Here is a 12,759-nt window from a genome sequence, read left to right as displayed (position 1 = left end):
ATAAACTCAATACCATCCATTTACAATTTAGTGACTCTCTTTCAGCCCAAGTCAAATTCAAGTGTAAGGTAAAAAGTAAGCAGTGCCCCATGGCTAATTTCCTATGTCATACCCTTGCCATTAGTGAAATAAATTAGCCGTTCTTTGAAATATTAAAACAATAATAAAACAGCCTTCAGGAACATGAAATGATTATTTATAACTCAACATATTTTTATTTTGTTTTTTATTATATTAAATATATTAGTAAACTCAAATCTCCCAGATATTTGTTAATTCAACAATACGTACAGTTCTAAATTCACAATAAATAAGAAATCAGGTCGAAAAACTATTAGAAGCAAGGGATACATCTGATACTTTAAACTCTTCAAAGAGGGGGTTGTTTCTTTCTGTTTCCTTGAAGTCATCTGCCTTCACAGGATGATTAAAATGTAGAGTAAGGTCACAAAGCAGTAACTGGGAGAGCTCTGTGCAAAACAGAATAATAGAAGACAATATATTGTAGCACATTGTCCCAGCAACTATTACTCTCAGTAGCTATTTCCTAATTCTGGATTTAGCTTTCTCTTAAGTGCCTATTGATGAAACCACAATTTAGGTGTGCTCCCTGTGACTTCAAATCAAATTTACGTACTACAAAATGGCATAAAACATTTACCAGAAGGGTTCTTTAGCTCAGCTTGTCAGCTATCTTACTAAATTACAACTTGATTTTTACAAATTTGATTTATACTTTTTAAAACTTACTTTTCTCTGTTACATAGCCATATAGTATGAAGAATCTCAAATAGGTCTATAAGGCATGTTACAAAAACTATTAGGTTGGGGCAAAAGTAACTGCGGTTTAAAAGGTTAAAAACAATTGCAAAAACCGCAATTACTTTTGCATCACCCTATATAGCAGTTCCTATCTCCCAGAGGCAACCACTTTGAAGTGTTTTAGCTCCTTTTGTTTTTGTTGCTTCTGTTGTTGTTTTGTGTCTATGGAGTTTATTTCCTGGGATGGGGTAGCTGGTATTACCTCCATATCTCCAAATGACATGCATAGTTAATTTTCAATTTTAGGGCATCTGTAATCTGCTTCTGATTACAGAAGACTTAACATACAGCTCTTTCACTCACTGCCCCAATATACTTGAGTCTGCCTTTTGCTAGCTCAATATTTAATGTTTAAAATTTTTGATTATATATTTTTCATAGTTGAGTCTTATGACATTTCCATTCCTTCAAGCCACTACCCAACCAAAGTGAGTAATTTCTTTTCATTGGTGAGTTATCATGAATATATCCCAAATTTCCCCACATTGGGTAAATCTCCTCTCCGTATAATCAAGCGCCTTAGCTGTTCTATTGTTCAAAGTCTCTCCTCTCTGCGAGCCTCTGAGCTGCTCTAGTCTGGACGGACAGCTCTCCAGGCCTCTGTACAGCTTGCTCTTGGGAGCTCCCCTCACCACTATCCCAGGGACTCCCTTCACCCCTCCCTTGTGTGGAGTGTTCTTTTTGCAGAATCTCATGTCTTTCTCGTTTTGGTCTGCTCCTTTGTTTGGTGGAATACAACCTCAGTAACTTCCTGAGAGGGATAATTATATGACTGAAAATTTCTCTCTACACAAATGCTTAATTGACGGACTGACTATAAAAATCTAGGTTGGAAATCTTGTTTCTTCAAATTTTCAAAGACATTGCTGCATTTTATTCTAGCTTCCAGTGTTGTTACTGAGAATTTTCATGGTTCTAACTCTTAATGGTTGTTTCTCTTTAGAAGTTTTCAGGATCTTTTGTTCTTTTCAGTGTTCTGAAATGTCCCACTATTGTACCATGATACGAGTCTATTTCCATCCATTGTGTTGGGCTCTTTCCTTGTAATAACTCAAACTGTTCACCTCTGGAAAATGTACTGAGATTATTTCCTTAATGAATTCCTCCCCATCCATTGTCTGTGTTCTTTCTAACACTATTTATTGGATGTTGGACTTCCTTGACTGGTTTGTCATTTTTCCCCCTAAAACTTTCCATCTCTGTTTTTCTGCTCTACAAAGTAGGGAATTTTCTTCATTTTATCTTTAAAAGCATCTATAGAGTTTATTTCTATTGTCACACTTTTAAATTCCAAGAGCTCCTTTTTGTTTTCTAAATATGTTTTTTATAGTATCATGTTCCTTTTTCATTGATGTAGCATCTTCTCTTCTCTGTGGATATTATAGTTTCTAGTTTTCATCTCCCTTCACAATTTGTTTCTTCCTCATTGATTGAATCTACTTATTGGTTCTGTCTCTGCTTTTCATATTAGATGCTTTCCTCAAATATGCCATATTTATTGGCTCGTATTTGAGACTGAGGCACTATGAAGACAATTGGAAGCTCTATGCCCCTAGTAGACTATATTGTGGGGCGATCTGATTGGGTATTTTGTTGAGGGGACCTGTGCTATCAGGATCTTTAGGTCTTTTCTCTGAGGCTGGTCAGATTCCTGAAAGAAAAATCTGCTTGAGGGTATAAATCAGGCTGCCAAAGTTTTGTAGCCAAGTGGGAAAAGAAAGCTGGAGGTCTTGTATGTACTTCCGTATGTAAACTTGTTTTTAATAAACTTGTTTTTAGTACAGTACTCTGCTCCTCAATTTGTGGCTAGTGGCTCCAGGCCAGAGATCTCGTTTTATACCCTTTCAGGGAAAAACCTTGTGTCTTACAAGTATGTCACAGAGAGAAACAGTTGTCCAGTTACGTAGTGGGGGAAGAGGCCTCAGGTAGTCTATAACTTCTTAAACATTTAACCAGTCCTCCTGTTCTCCTTCACCTCTACATCCAGGATTCTGGTGCCACTATGTTTTGAGTCTTGGGGCTATTTCTTAGCTTTACCAAGCTCAGATTTCTGGACTTTGGGGTTCAGCTTTCTTTGTTTGCTTCCATTTGCTTTCTGTTTCGTAGTTAACTCTTTTTGAGAGCTCTTTGTCTTGTGGATTTTTGTCTGTTTAAAATCACTTTAAATTTAAATCTCAGGTCTACCAGTGACTAGCTGTGTGAACTTAGGAAAGGAAGTTATGCTCTCATGTCTGTTTATGTATCTGTAAATGCGAAGGGTAATACTCCTACTTCATAGAGTTGTTACAATTGAATCCATTTATGTAAAGCTTTTGGAAGAGTATTTGGATTATGGTAAATGTTATATCTATTGCCATTATGATTTGGGGGAGGAAGTGAGTAAACAGAGTGTTCATTCATCTTCCATCTTTACCTTCCTAGTCTAGCTCTATAAGTCCCTGGTATCCTGACAGCTTAACCTACCCCACAACTTTTCAGGAACACATATATCATATTTTTTATTTCTATTTTACTTCATGAAAGAATAGTCTCCAAACTAGAACAGTTAGATAATCAGGTCTGGGAGGAATCTAAATCTTCTCTAATTGTTTTAAGTGAGTAAAAGCATCCAGAACCAATTTTTCATTTAATAAACACTTTCCAAGAAACTATTACATCAAGGCACTGTGTTAATTGCTAGGAATATCTTAAAGAACTTACAGTTGAGTGGGGATAGGAGAAGTAAGTAAACATGCAATTACAACACAGCGTGACAGATGATATGAAAAAGTAGAAGAGATCACATGCTGACTTAAAAGAAGTTTTCCAATGTAAGTAAGTAAACTCGACTAACGTGATAAGTAGCATGAACCTGTGGGGTGGAGGCGGGGGTGCAGCTGTGGGCATTTCAGAAGGAGATGGCAGTGTTAAGGCACAGACGCAGAGTAAATGTGTAGATACGCACATAGTTCAGTCTGGCTGGAGCATAGGACGTGCAGGGGGAAAAACAATGAGATGAGAGACTGGAGAGGTGGGTAAGGGTCTGATCTCAAGAAGTCTTACCGTCCATTCTAGGAGGTTTGGACTTTACCCTCAGGGCAATGGGGAACCAATGAGGCTTTCAGCAGACTTGCATTTTAGAAAGATAATCCTTGCTGTAGAATTGAGACTGATTTTGGAGATGATGAATTAAGCAAAGCTAACCAGATTTCTTTATATCAGACTCCTCAGTACCATTGTTAATATGTACTGTAAATTTGTGAGAGAACTATAGATCATCATATACTTCCCAAACTTATTTGACCAAAAGAATGTGGATTTTTTCACTGTATACCATCTATTAACATCTCGAGACCGCAGGGTTCACAGATCATTCTGGGGAAGACTGCCAGAGAGAAAACAGGTAGAAACAGCGTAACAGGCACTCACTATTTGGTGCCTAACTAACGGCCACTCCCTCCTTCTTCTTCTTCATGGCACAATTGGATTTCACTTGTGGTCCTCTCCCCAGCTCCAGCAGTAAGTCCTGACTGGTCCAAATTGGTTTGGGCAGTCCCACTTCCCTGGGCGGTGGCTGCTGCAGTCATTCGCATGTGATGCAACTCTGACCAAGGAAAGGAAAGGGAATGTGCTGCAGAGATCTGGGGACAGGCTTATATAGACACAGGCAGAGATAGTGTTTGTAACGGCCATGTCTGCAGGCAATGACCAGGAGTCATTACAGAGTGAACAGAGAGTTAACACATAGAAAGAACCCAGTACCTAATGAAGTCTTTAAAACTCTGAATTAACTTCCGGGCAGCCCTACCTTAGATTGCGTCGTCATTTTCCTTTTTGTATAAGCCATGGTAAGGTGGCATTTTGTTACGTGTAGCTGAAGGCCTCATAACTGACACAAAGGCTAGCTTCAAATATCCAAGAGTTGTCATAAGACTAGATAGTCAATGTAATTTTCATGGTTAGAAATAGGACCAGTGAGTGAAAGGGTTAGGGGAGCAGATTTCAGCTAGTTCATAAGGAGCTATTATCTTAGAAGAGGTTGACTGATGAGATAGGAAGTTCCCCAACATAGGAAATGTTTGGTCAGGAATAGAATATCGCTAGAAATGCTCAACCATGGAAATTTTACATGGGATAAAACAGAATATATCTGTGAGATGAGTGACTAAACATCATGAGCTATGAGGCCCAATCCTACTCTATGAATCTGTTTAAAATAAAGAGCTTTAAACTCACAGAATCAAACAAACTTACAATTTTTAATTTTTACAGACCCTTAGGAGAAAGTAAGGATAAATGGATAAGGCATCACTTTGCAGAATGTGACATCGTTGTATAATAGTTTGTTTGAAGGGAAGGAAGGTAGTGGATTCAGAGGTTAGTCAGACATCATAAGCTTATCAGTGTCAAGGATGGGAATGCAAGTTTGCTAACTGCTAGACCAATCAATGCTCAAACATAACTCATCTTTAGAGACCTAGTTCCTATTAGTGTAAGCATTTCCTAAGAAATAGAAAAATCCCAATTAGTGGGCAAAATTCACTTATACCCCAGCAGAAGCAAAAATTGGCTCTATTATTTATTTTATAACCATGACATGCAAACACTTAAATATAGTTATTCCATACTTACCTTTCATCTTCTTCAACTCCAAAGAAATTGTGTTAATGTTTTTAATTATGGCTTCCACCTTTAGCTTATGGTCAGTATTATTCCTAAACATCTGATTTTAAAAGAGAGAAAAAAAAGTGTAAATCTGAAGTATTTATGTGTACTTTCAAAATACTTAAATTTTCAGTATTTCTAAAAGGAAAATCTGTTATTTCAGAACCAAAATAATTATGAATATTCTTTATAAATGGTTAGAATTCTAACATAAGAAGATATCAACTTGTTAAGTTAGTATTTTCTCAACTGGAAACACCTCCAACAGGAATTCTTAGGGTGAGGTTTCTTCTTTAATCAAACCATCTCCACAGGATGGGGCCCTTATAATGGAAATGCAGAAATCGTCAACACTTATAAACTACCTTACAATTTAGCAATCATACAAAATCTCTGATTTTATGTAAGTCAGTGTCTTTTTTCTAACTTATTCTTGAGTGACAGGTTGCACATAAATCTCTTTAAACAGATAGTAAAATTCAAAATAAAATTCAATTAAAATTCATAAACTAAATGGATGGCAAAATGACTGCTTCTATTTTAGCTTATGGAATTAGGGCAACTCACAGTTGAATTCGTTAACTGGAATGTGTAAATCAAAATGTTACTATGTTATATATACAGTACATATATTTAACCAATTGTGTCAGATACAAATGCATGGATGATTCACTAGAATCTAGTGTCAGCCATTCAAATCTCTCAAAAAGACCTGAAAAATAAGTGACATTTTTTTTAAATTTATTTTTTAAATTTATTGGGGTGACAATTGTTAGTAAAATTACATAGATTTCAGGTGTACAATTCTGTAATACATCATCTATAAATCCCATTGTGTGTTCACCACCCAGAGTCAGTTCTCAATAAGTGACATTTAGTACAAAAAACAGCGACAACATGAAAGGTGGGAAGTTAGCAGACAGTATATACTGACTTGTCCAAAATAATAAAAACAAACTAACCTTTAAATTCCTTGCCTCCGCCTTTTCCTGAGTTGGATTTATCCTATTTCTCTCTCTCTCTCTCACTCTAAAGTCACTGTAAAAGAAATAAAAAATTTTTTTCCAGACAATGAATAAAATACCCTTTTATCCACCTACAAGCTCCGAGGTGTTAAAAAGGGAACGGCAGCTATCTTGAGTATGGCAAATCAAAAGATTCGGGTGTGAGGGGAACGGAAAGAAGATAACGAAATAAAGGGGATGGGGTGGTGATGGTGAAATTAACTTTACAAATAAGGCATGAATGTAAAAAAATTAAAAAAATAACCAAGAAGGAAGCAGAAACTAAACGGATAGAGAAATGCCCAAGAAAGCTGGCCCTCCCACTCCTGGGGTCTGGTGATTCAGGGCTGTCAAGCACCACGGGTGGTGGGTGGCACCCGAGGGCAGAGCTGTCACAAAACCCCACTGGGCTGGAGCGAGGCCAGGGCTGCATCAAGCCTTCTCCAGGGAGCTCAGCTGGACTGTTACTCAGAGAAAGGAGAGGCAGGTCTAAGAGCACTTTCTCAGGAGGTGGGAAGCAGTGACCAAGCTCTGAGGATGGAGGGAAGACTGGGGTCAGAGGCCAAGACACTACGTTGAAGCCATTAACGCAACTAAGGCGCAACCCCGCAGCCAGGAGGCAGGAGGCAGAAGGCCCCGCTCAGGCCTTCATCCTGTCCTGTGCGTGGTAATCATCCCTGCAGCTTTCACTCTAAAGGCCACCCCTTCTTCTGGGCCCAAGTGACACCCGAGAGGAGCCCCAGGTCTTTGGGGGCAGCGGGGTGCAGACAGCCCACCCAACCGCTGCTTGGGGCCGAAGACAGAGCCTTAGGCAGCCTTGACGTTTCCGCGGTCCTGGATCAGGCCAACCTAAAACACTCTCCGCGGGACCCTGCTCAGCAAACCACCACTGGCCCTGCTTGGACTCAACCCGCCAACCACCCCTTCCCGACGCAACCACCCCCATGAGAACCCTTGGGACCTTGAGGGCCGCGGGCGGAGAGACCCAACAGGTTGGCAGCTGAGGCAGCCTGGAAATTCCAAGTCTTCACACTCTCAAACTGAATTAGGATTATTTAAAACCGAGTAACCCTGGCCTGCCCCAAACCTACACCTTAGCACGACCTACCAGGCCAACGGCTGAAGAAGTTCTGACCGTTAGGGAGGGCAAACCGACAGTAAAAGCGAGACCGGTCTTCCTGATTGGCCAGTTCCTCTGCCTGATGCATCCTGGGAGTTGTAGTCCCAGACAAAAAACCCTATGGAGAAGGTTCTAGATGCCAGGTTGACAGTGACTGGCTCAGTCTCCTGGGCCTGGAGAGGCATGGTGGGGAGGATGCTGACATTCCCTGCCTGCTATGTGCCAGGCACCATGCTACATGTTTTACAGCCCTTATTTGCATTTAATTTTCACAGTATAGAAGTGTGGTTAAGGCCAGACTGTGGACTGAAACCAGTGGGTTTTAAATCCTATTCCATCACTTGTTTAGCCATAGAGATGCTAGGAAGCGCTCTAATCATTCAGGGTCCAAATGTCCTCATCTATCATATGGAGATAATAACTGCCTACTAGTGTTCTTTTGAGGCTTAAGTGAGATAATGCATCACAGGGGCTTGGCAGGTGATGTGCCCAATAAATGTGAGCTATTATCATTCCTATAAATTTTTACAGATGAGTAAAGAGTACAGAGGAGCTGAGAGATGCTCACTGGGTTCTCGCCAACTAGAGACACTGGGATTCAAGCCATCTTTGCTGGATTCTAAAAGGAGTCTCCGGCACTACAACCTTTGGGGCTGACTCAAAGACCTTCCTTGGTGCTCTCAGGACATGCCTTAGACTTGATGATGAGCTCAGACCTCCAGCCTCAGGTTCTATAATAGTCTTTGTCTTCTGTCAGCCTCCCCTATGACACATACCAGGCTCTGGAACCAGTCCCTCAACCCACAATGCATTGGTTTTTTTGTTTTGTTTTTTGTTTTTATCCAATTATGTTCTGTTTAACACTAGAATTTGTTGTCTGATGCAGGTAGATGAAGAGGGGTATAAGAGAACTGAATTTCAGTCCTAAGGACAGCCAGCTATGTAATCTTGGAAAAGAGGACCTGCCTTTCTTTGAACCTCAGTGTCCTCATCCATTTCCTGAGGAGGGCGATGGGCTAGATCAGTGGTTTCTAAATTTCACTCACAGTGGGGCCACTGTTATGCCTGTTTGCCCTAACTGTATACCACCTATTTTATTATTACCTTAATATTTTAAATTTGCTTCCCTTTAAAATTTAAATCTACTTAAAAATCTTTATGTAAACAGAATAAAATACAAAGAGAAGGTAATGGGAAAGAATAAAGACAATGAAAATAAGATTTAGATCTACTTAAAAATCTTTGTATCATCAATGTAAGTGGCATAAAATATAAAGAGAAGGTAAAAAGAAAAATAAAGACAATGGAAATAAAACAATATTCTTAATCATCTAGATATTCTTGCCTCCTGATGGATGTGATACTGAAGCCTCATCTTCTTTGTTAAAATGGGTTCTTATTACATGTTAAAGAAGTGTTAAAAAACAGTCCAGCGCAAACCAAGACTTTTTTCTTGATGCAATCAGTAGTACAAGAGTTAGAAGGGAAGCAACTCTCACTGTGTGATGTTTTTTAGGGCCTGTGTACCATGTGAAAACATCTCTCATATCTCTCGGGGGATATGTCCCACACTTTGCAAAACCTAGGGTCAGATGCCCTCCAATATCCTGCCCTTTCTAAGACTCCTTCATTCTCAATGTGCTATGAAAGCCATTCAAACTCCCCTCAATCCTGGAGGGAGTCCTGAATTAACCCTACCCAAACCGGCAGGTTCATGCCCATCTCAGCCAGTGGTCACCTCACTCAACATTTCAACTCTGGGTACTTCCTAGTGTCAGGGTCTTGCATTTTCTTATTTCTGGTATGTGCACAGAGCATTTTTTAATTTAATTCTCAGAGTGCTGAGTTAGGGGGCAAGAAGAGCCACAGAAGGTCAGGGACCAAACATCCTTTGAGCACTGACTGTATGTCATGCCTTAAGTTAGAAGCTTTCGCCTTCAGACAATGTTCTGAGGTTCTTGTTATCACTCCAGTTACATGGAAAATGGAGCTTAAGCTTAGAGAATTTAGTGCCTGCATAGGGGCACGAGAACCAGGATCGGATCCTGTCTGGGTGACTCCAGAGCCTTCTGTTCTATTCTCTGTGCCAGGTTATCCCCCAGACCCAGACACAATCGTTGGAGACAGTAAACAGGTACATCATGGCTCCTTAATGTTTTGGGCTTCTGAACTTGAACACATAAGGTACTGATGTACACACAAGCATACAAACACAGAGTGACTAACATAGGGGAAGAAACACTTATTTTCTGAATTAAGGACATTAACAAAACAAATAACTGCCAGCAGTTTTATAAATGCAGAGATAATTTAACATCAAAACGGGAGGAAGAAAAGAAGGAAGATCACAAGAGTTCCAGAATAAGACAAGCTTAATTAAAATCTTACAAGATATGTTGTTTTGCTCCCCCTATTTTGATGCAGACTAGTGAAAACTTCACCTCAGACCTGCAGGATTACAGATGTGTTGTTGGAAACTCCCCATAGGTAACACCAGCCAGGAGAAAAGGTGTTTAAGAGAAGTACGGTGAAAACAGTAGGTGGATTGAGATCGCATTAAGATGGAGAAACCTGAAAATAGGGGATGGTGGGGGCCAGCGTAGGAGCTGGTGTCTCTGGAGCCCCATCTTCCCGAACATACACCCCATTCTCAGGTCCAGCAAGTGTCTGCAGGGCCTGCTTTGGCTCAATTATCTGCCTTTTAGTATTCTGTTCACAGGACTTTTGATGAAATCTAAAGACCTTCCATTTATCCAGAGTGCTGATTACTTCTTATGAGTAGATTGAAACTACTGCAATTTGGAAAAGGTCATCATTCAAGCGTTTTATTTTTTAAAGAACCAACTTTGTATTTATTTTAAATAAGTATCATAAGTGGGGGGAAAAAGAGATCTGAACACAGAAAAACACAGATTATAGTACTATATTTTTCTCCATAAAAATGTCTTGGAGTGATGATGACTACTTATTACGGTGATTTTCCTCAAGTAATTATAGGTCTTTTTTTTCTCTTAAGAAAACAAAACTTTATAAGCATGATCTGACACTTGAGACTGTTGTAGATGAGGCCCTGAAAAAACATCTAGCTACCTTAAGAAGTTTGCAAATGCAACACTTTACCTGAACCCAACACAGGGTACAATGGTTGAATCCAACGTTAATCAACTAAAGGAGATTAAAAAGCTAGTAAATTCTCCCATAAAGAGAAAAGCGGTTACAGAACAACAAGGTGATTCAGGGTTTTATGGAGCCGGCTATGAGTGCCTCCATTAGTTTTATTACAAATTCTTGACCTAAAGTCTTCATTTTCAGGAAACAAATTGAGTAAATTATCTCACTTCTTGCACTTGCTCTCAGAGCTCTCATTCCCATCCTCTCCCTGCCCCTTATCAATGAAAAGTGCTGGTCTCTGTGCCCCGGGACTGGCTTTCTACTGGAGTATCACCCCCTTTCCCACTTAGGAATATTGCTTTGCACAACCCCTGTCTACACAAATTTGGGAGGTAAGGAGCACATGTTTGGATCATCACCTGAGAGCATGACCAGTGTTGGAAAGATCAAGTAAATTCCCACGGGTCAGAGCAGTACTTTCCCCACAGCCAATCACATGCAGGAAGCCGGAAGGCTCGTGACTTGTGCCCCTGTGGTCTAAACTGAAAGATGGATTCCCTGATCCTCTGTTTTCTTCAAGTACCTGACGTTACATAGGACGGAGTCATTTTCTTTTTCTCCGGAAGAAACACTTCCGAACTATAGAAAGATGTCATTAATGAAAACCTACATTGTTTGCTGCATGAACAAAATGTTTTCCCTTCTAATTAAGAAAATGTAAAAGAAGAAAACCCTGTCGTTTTGGAACAACGTAGATAGATCTTGAGGGCATTATGCTAAGCAACGTAACTCAGAGAAAGACAAACTGTATTGTAACTCAGAGGAAGACAAACTGTATGGTCTCACTTATATATGAAATCTGAAAACACTGAACTCATACAAACAGAGAGTGGCGGTTGCCAGAGGCTGAGAGGTGGGGGAAATGGGTAGAAATTGGCCAAGGGCTACAAACTCCCAATGATAAGATGAGCAAGTTCCAGAGATCTGATGTACAACATGGAGCCTACAGTTAATACTGTGTTGTAAATGGCTGTGAGAGTAGAGATTTGCTATTCTCACCATAACAACAACAAAATGGTAATTATGTGAAGTCAAGGAGGTGTTAACGAGCCTCATTGTGGTAAACACTTCACAACATATACACGTATCAAATCATTACGTTTTTGTACACCTTAAACAATGTTACATGTCAATTACATCTCAACAAAGCTTGGGGAAAAAAGCAATTACAGATCTGTACCAACATTTCCCTCCGAAATAGGAAGCCACCTAAATAGAGTTGCCAGATAAAATGTAGGGCATCCTGTTCGATTTGAATTTCAAGTAAATAATAAACAGCTTTTCTTTTTTTCTCTTTTTCCTTCTTCTCCTTCTTCTTCTTTTTTCTTTTTATTACTATAAGTATGTCCTGAATAGGGTATGGAACATACTTATGTTAAAAACTTTTTTGTTTATCTAAGATTCAAATTTAACTGGGAATTCTGTACTTTTATTTGTTAAATCTGGCAACCCTATGCCCAAAACACTTCAACCAGGATAAGAAAAGCAAACAATCTGAAGGTTTATAGATTCAGTAGGTAAGGAAGCCAAGAGAATATTGAGGTTTTCCAACTTGATGTCCAAAATAATAAAATACATACCCTTAACTGCACCAGAATTTAGCTCCCTTCTTCCTTCAACATTCCTGTAATGTAAGAAAGAAGCCCAGTGTTTGAGAAAGCAGATGGACAAACGCTGACAATATTCAGCACGATGCTGCTTTTGACAGTTGCTTGCTACGCCTGTTTGTCTGGAAACTGTCTGTGCTGGGGTTTTTAGAAAATGCCTTCATCCAGCCAGGCATATTCCTGACAGGAGTTGTGTTTATTTCCAGAGATCCACCAATCAGAGAACACCTTCTGTCCCCAACTAAAATATGTTTCTAATTCTAACATGTCAACCCTCCATCCCCCAACCTCCCCTGTTTATTAAAGACATAGATCCCGACCAGATGCTTCTCCCTGGAGACATTGCCCTTAACTCCCAGGCCTCACCCTCAGCAGCCAGCCATGCAATGAA

General features: G+C 39.7%; 1 protein-coding gene across 3 annotated transcripts; it reads right to left on the bottom strand.

Annotated features, from left to right (window-relative positions):
• Positions 1 to 202: 202 nt before the first annotated feature.
• LG10H5orf58 (linkage group 10 C5orf58 homolog) lies at positions 203 to 12,486 on the bottom strand. Of its 3 annotated transcripts, none has more exons than XR_012489868.1 (5): positions 12,342 to 12,486; positions 6,429 to 6,504; positions 5,434 to 5,524; positions 4,231 to 4,405; positions 345 to 470 (listed from the first exon to the last, which is right to left on the bottom strand). XR_012489868.1 is itself a non-coding variant. In XM_019740153.2 (4 exons), the coding sequence occupies exons 3-4, from the start codon at positions 5,522 to 5,524 to the stop codon at positions 319 to 321; spliced, it is 243 nt and encodes an 80-aa protein (XP_019595712.1). In that variant the 5' UTR covers positions 6,429 to 6,504; positions 12,342 to 12,486; the 3' UTR covers positions 203 to 318. The 3 variants fall into 3 exon arrangements, 1 of the variants encoding a protein (XP_019595712.1); XR_012489869.1 differs by lacking the exon at positions 12,342 to 12,486 and adding an exon at positions 7,579 to 7,611; XM_019740153.2 differs by lacking the exon at positions 4,231 to 4,405 and having other exon boundaries at positions 203 to 470.
• Between the last annotated feature and the right edge of the window lie 273 nt (positions 12,487 to 12,759).

The sequence above is a fragment of the Rhinolophus sinicus genome, linkage group LG10 (genome assembly GCF_036562045.2).
Source record: "Rhinolophus sinicus isolate RSC01 linkage group LG10, ASM3656204v1, whole genome shotgun sequence".
Lineage (NCBI taxonomy): Eukaryota > Metazoa > Chordata > Mammalia > Chiroptera > Rhinolophidae > Rhinolophus > Rhinolophus sinicus.
Note: the sequence above shows the minus strand (reverse complement) of the source record. Positions and strands in the feature narration are given on the sequence as shown.

Coding starts and splice junctions, on each gene's coding strand:
- LG10H5orf58 (XM_019740153.2), bottom strand. CDS start 5,524: ATGTTTAGGAATAATACTGACCATAAGCTAAAGGTGGAAGCCATAATT. Junction 471..5,433: donor GGAGTTGAAGAAGATGAAAG/GTAAGTATGGAA, acceptor TGTTTTGCACAG/AGCTCTCCCAGTTACTGCTT.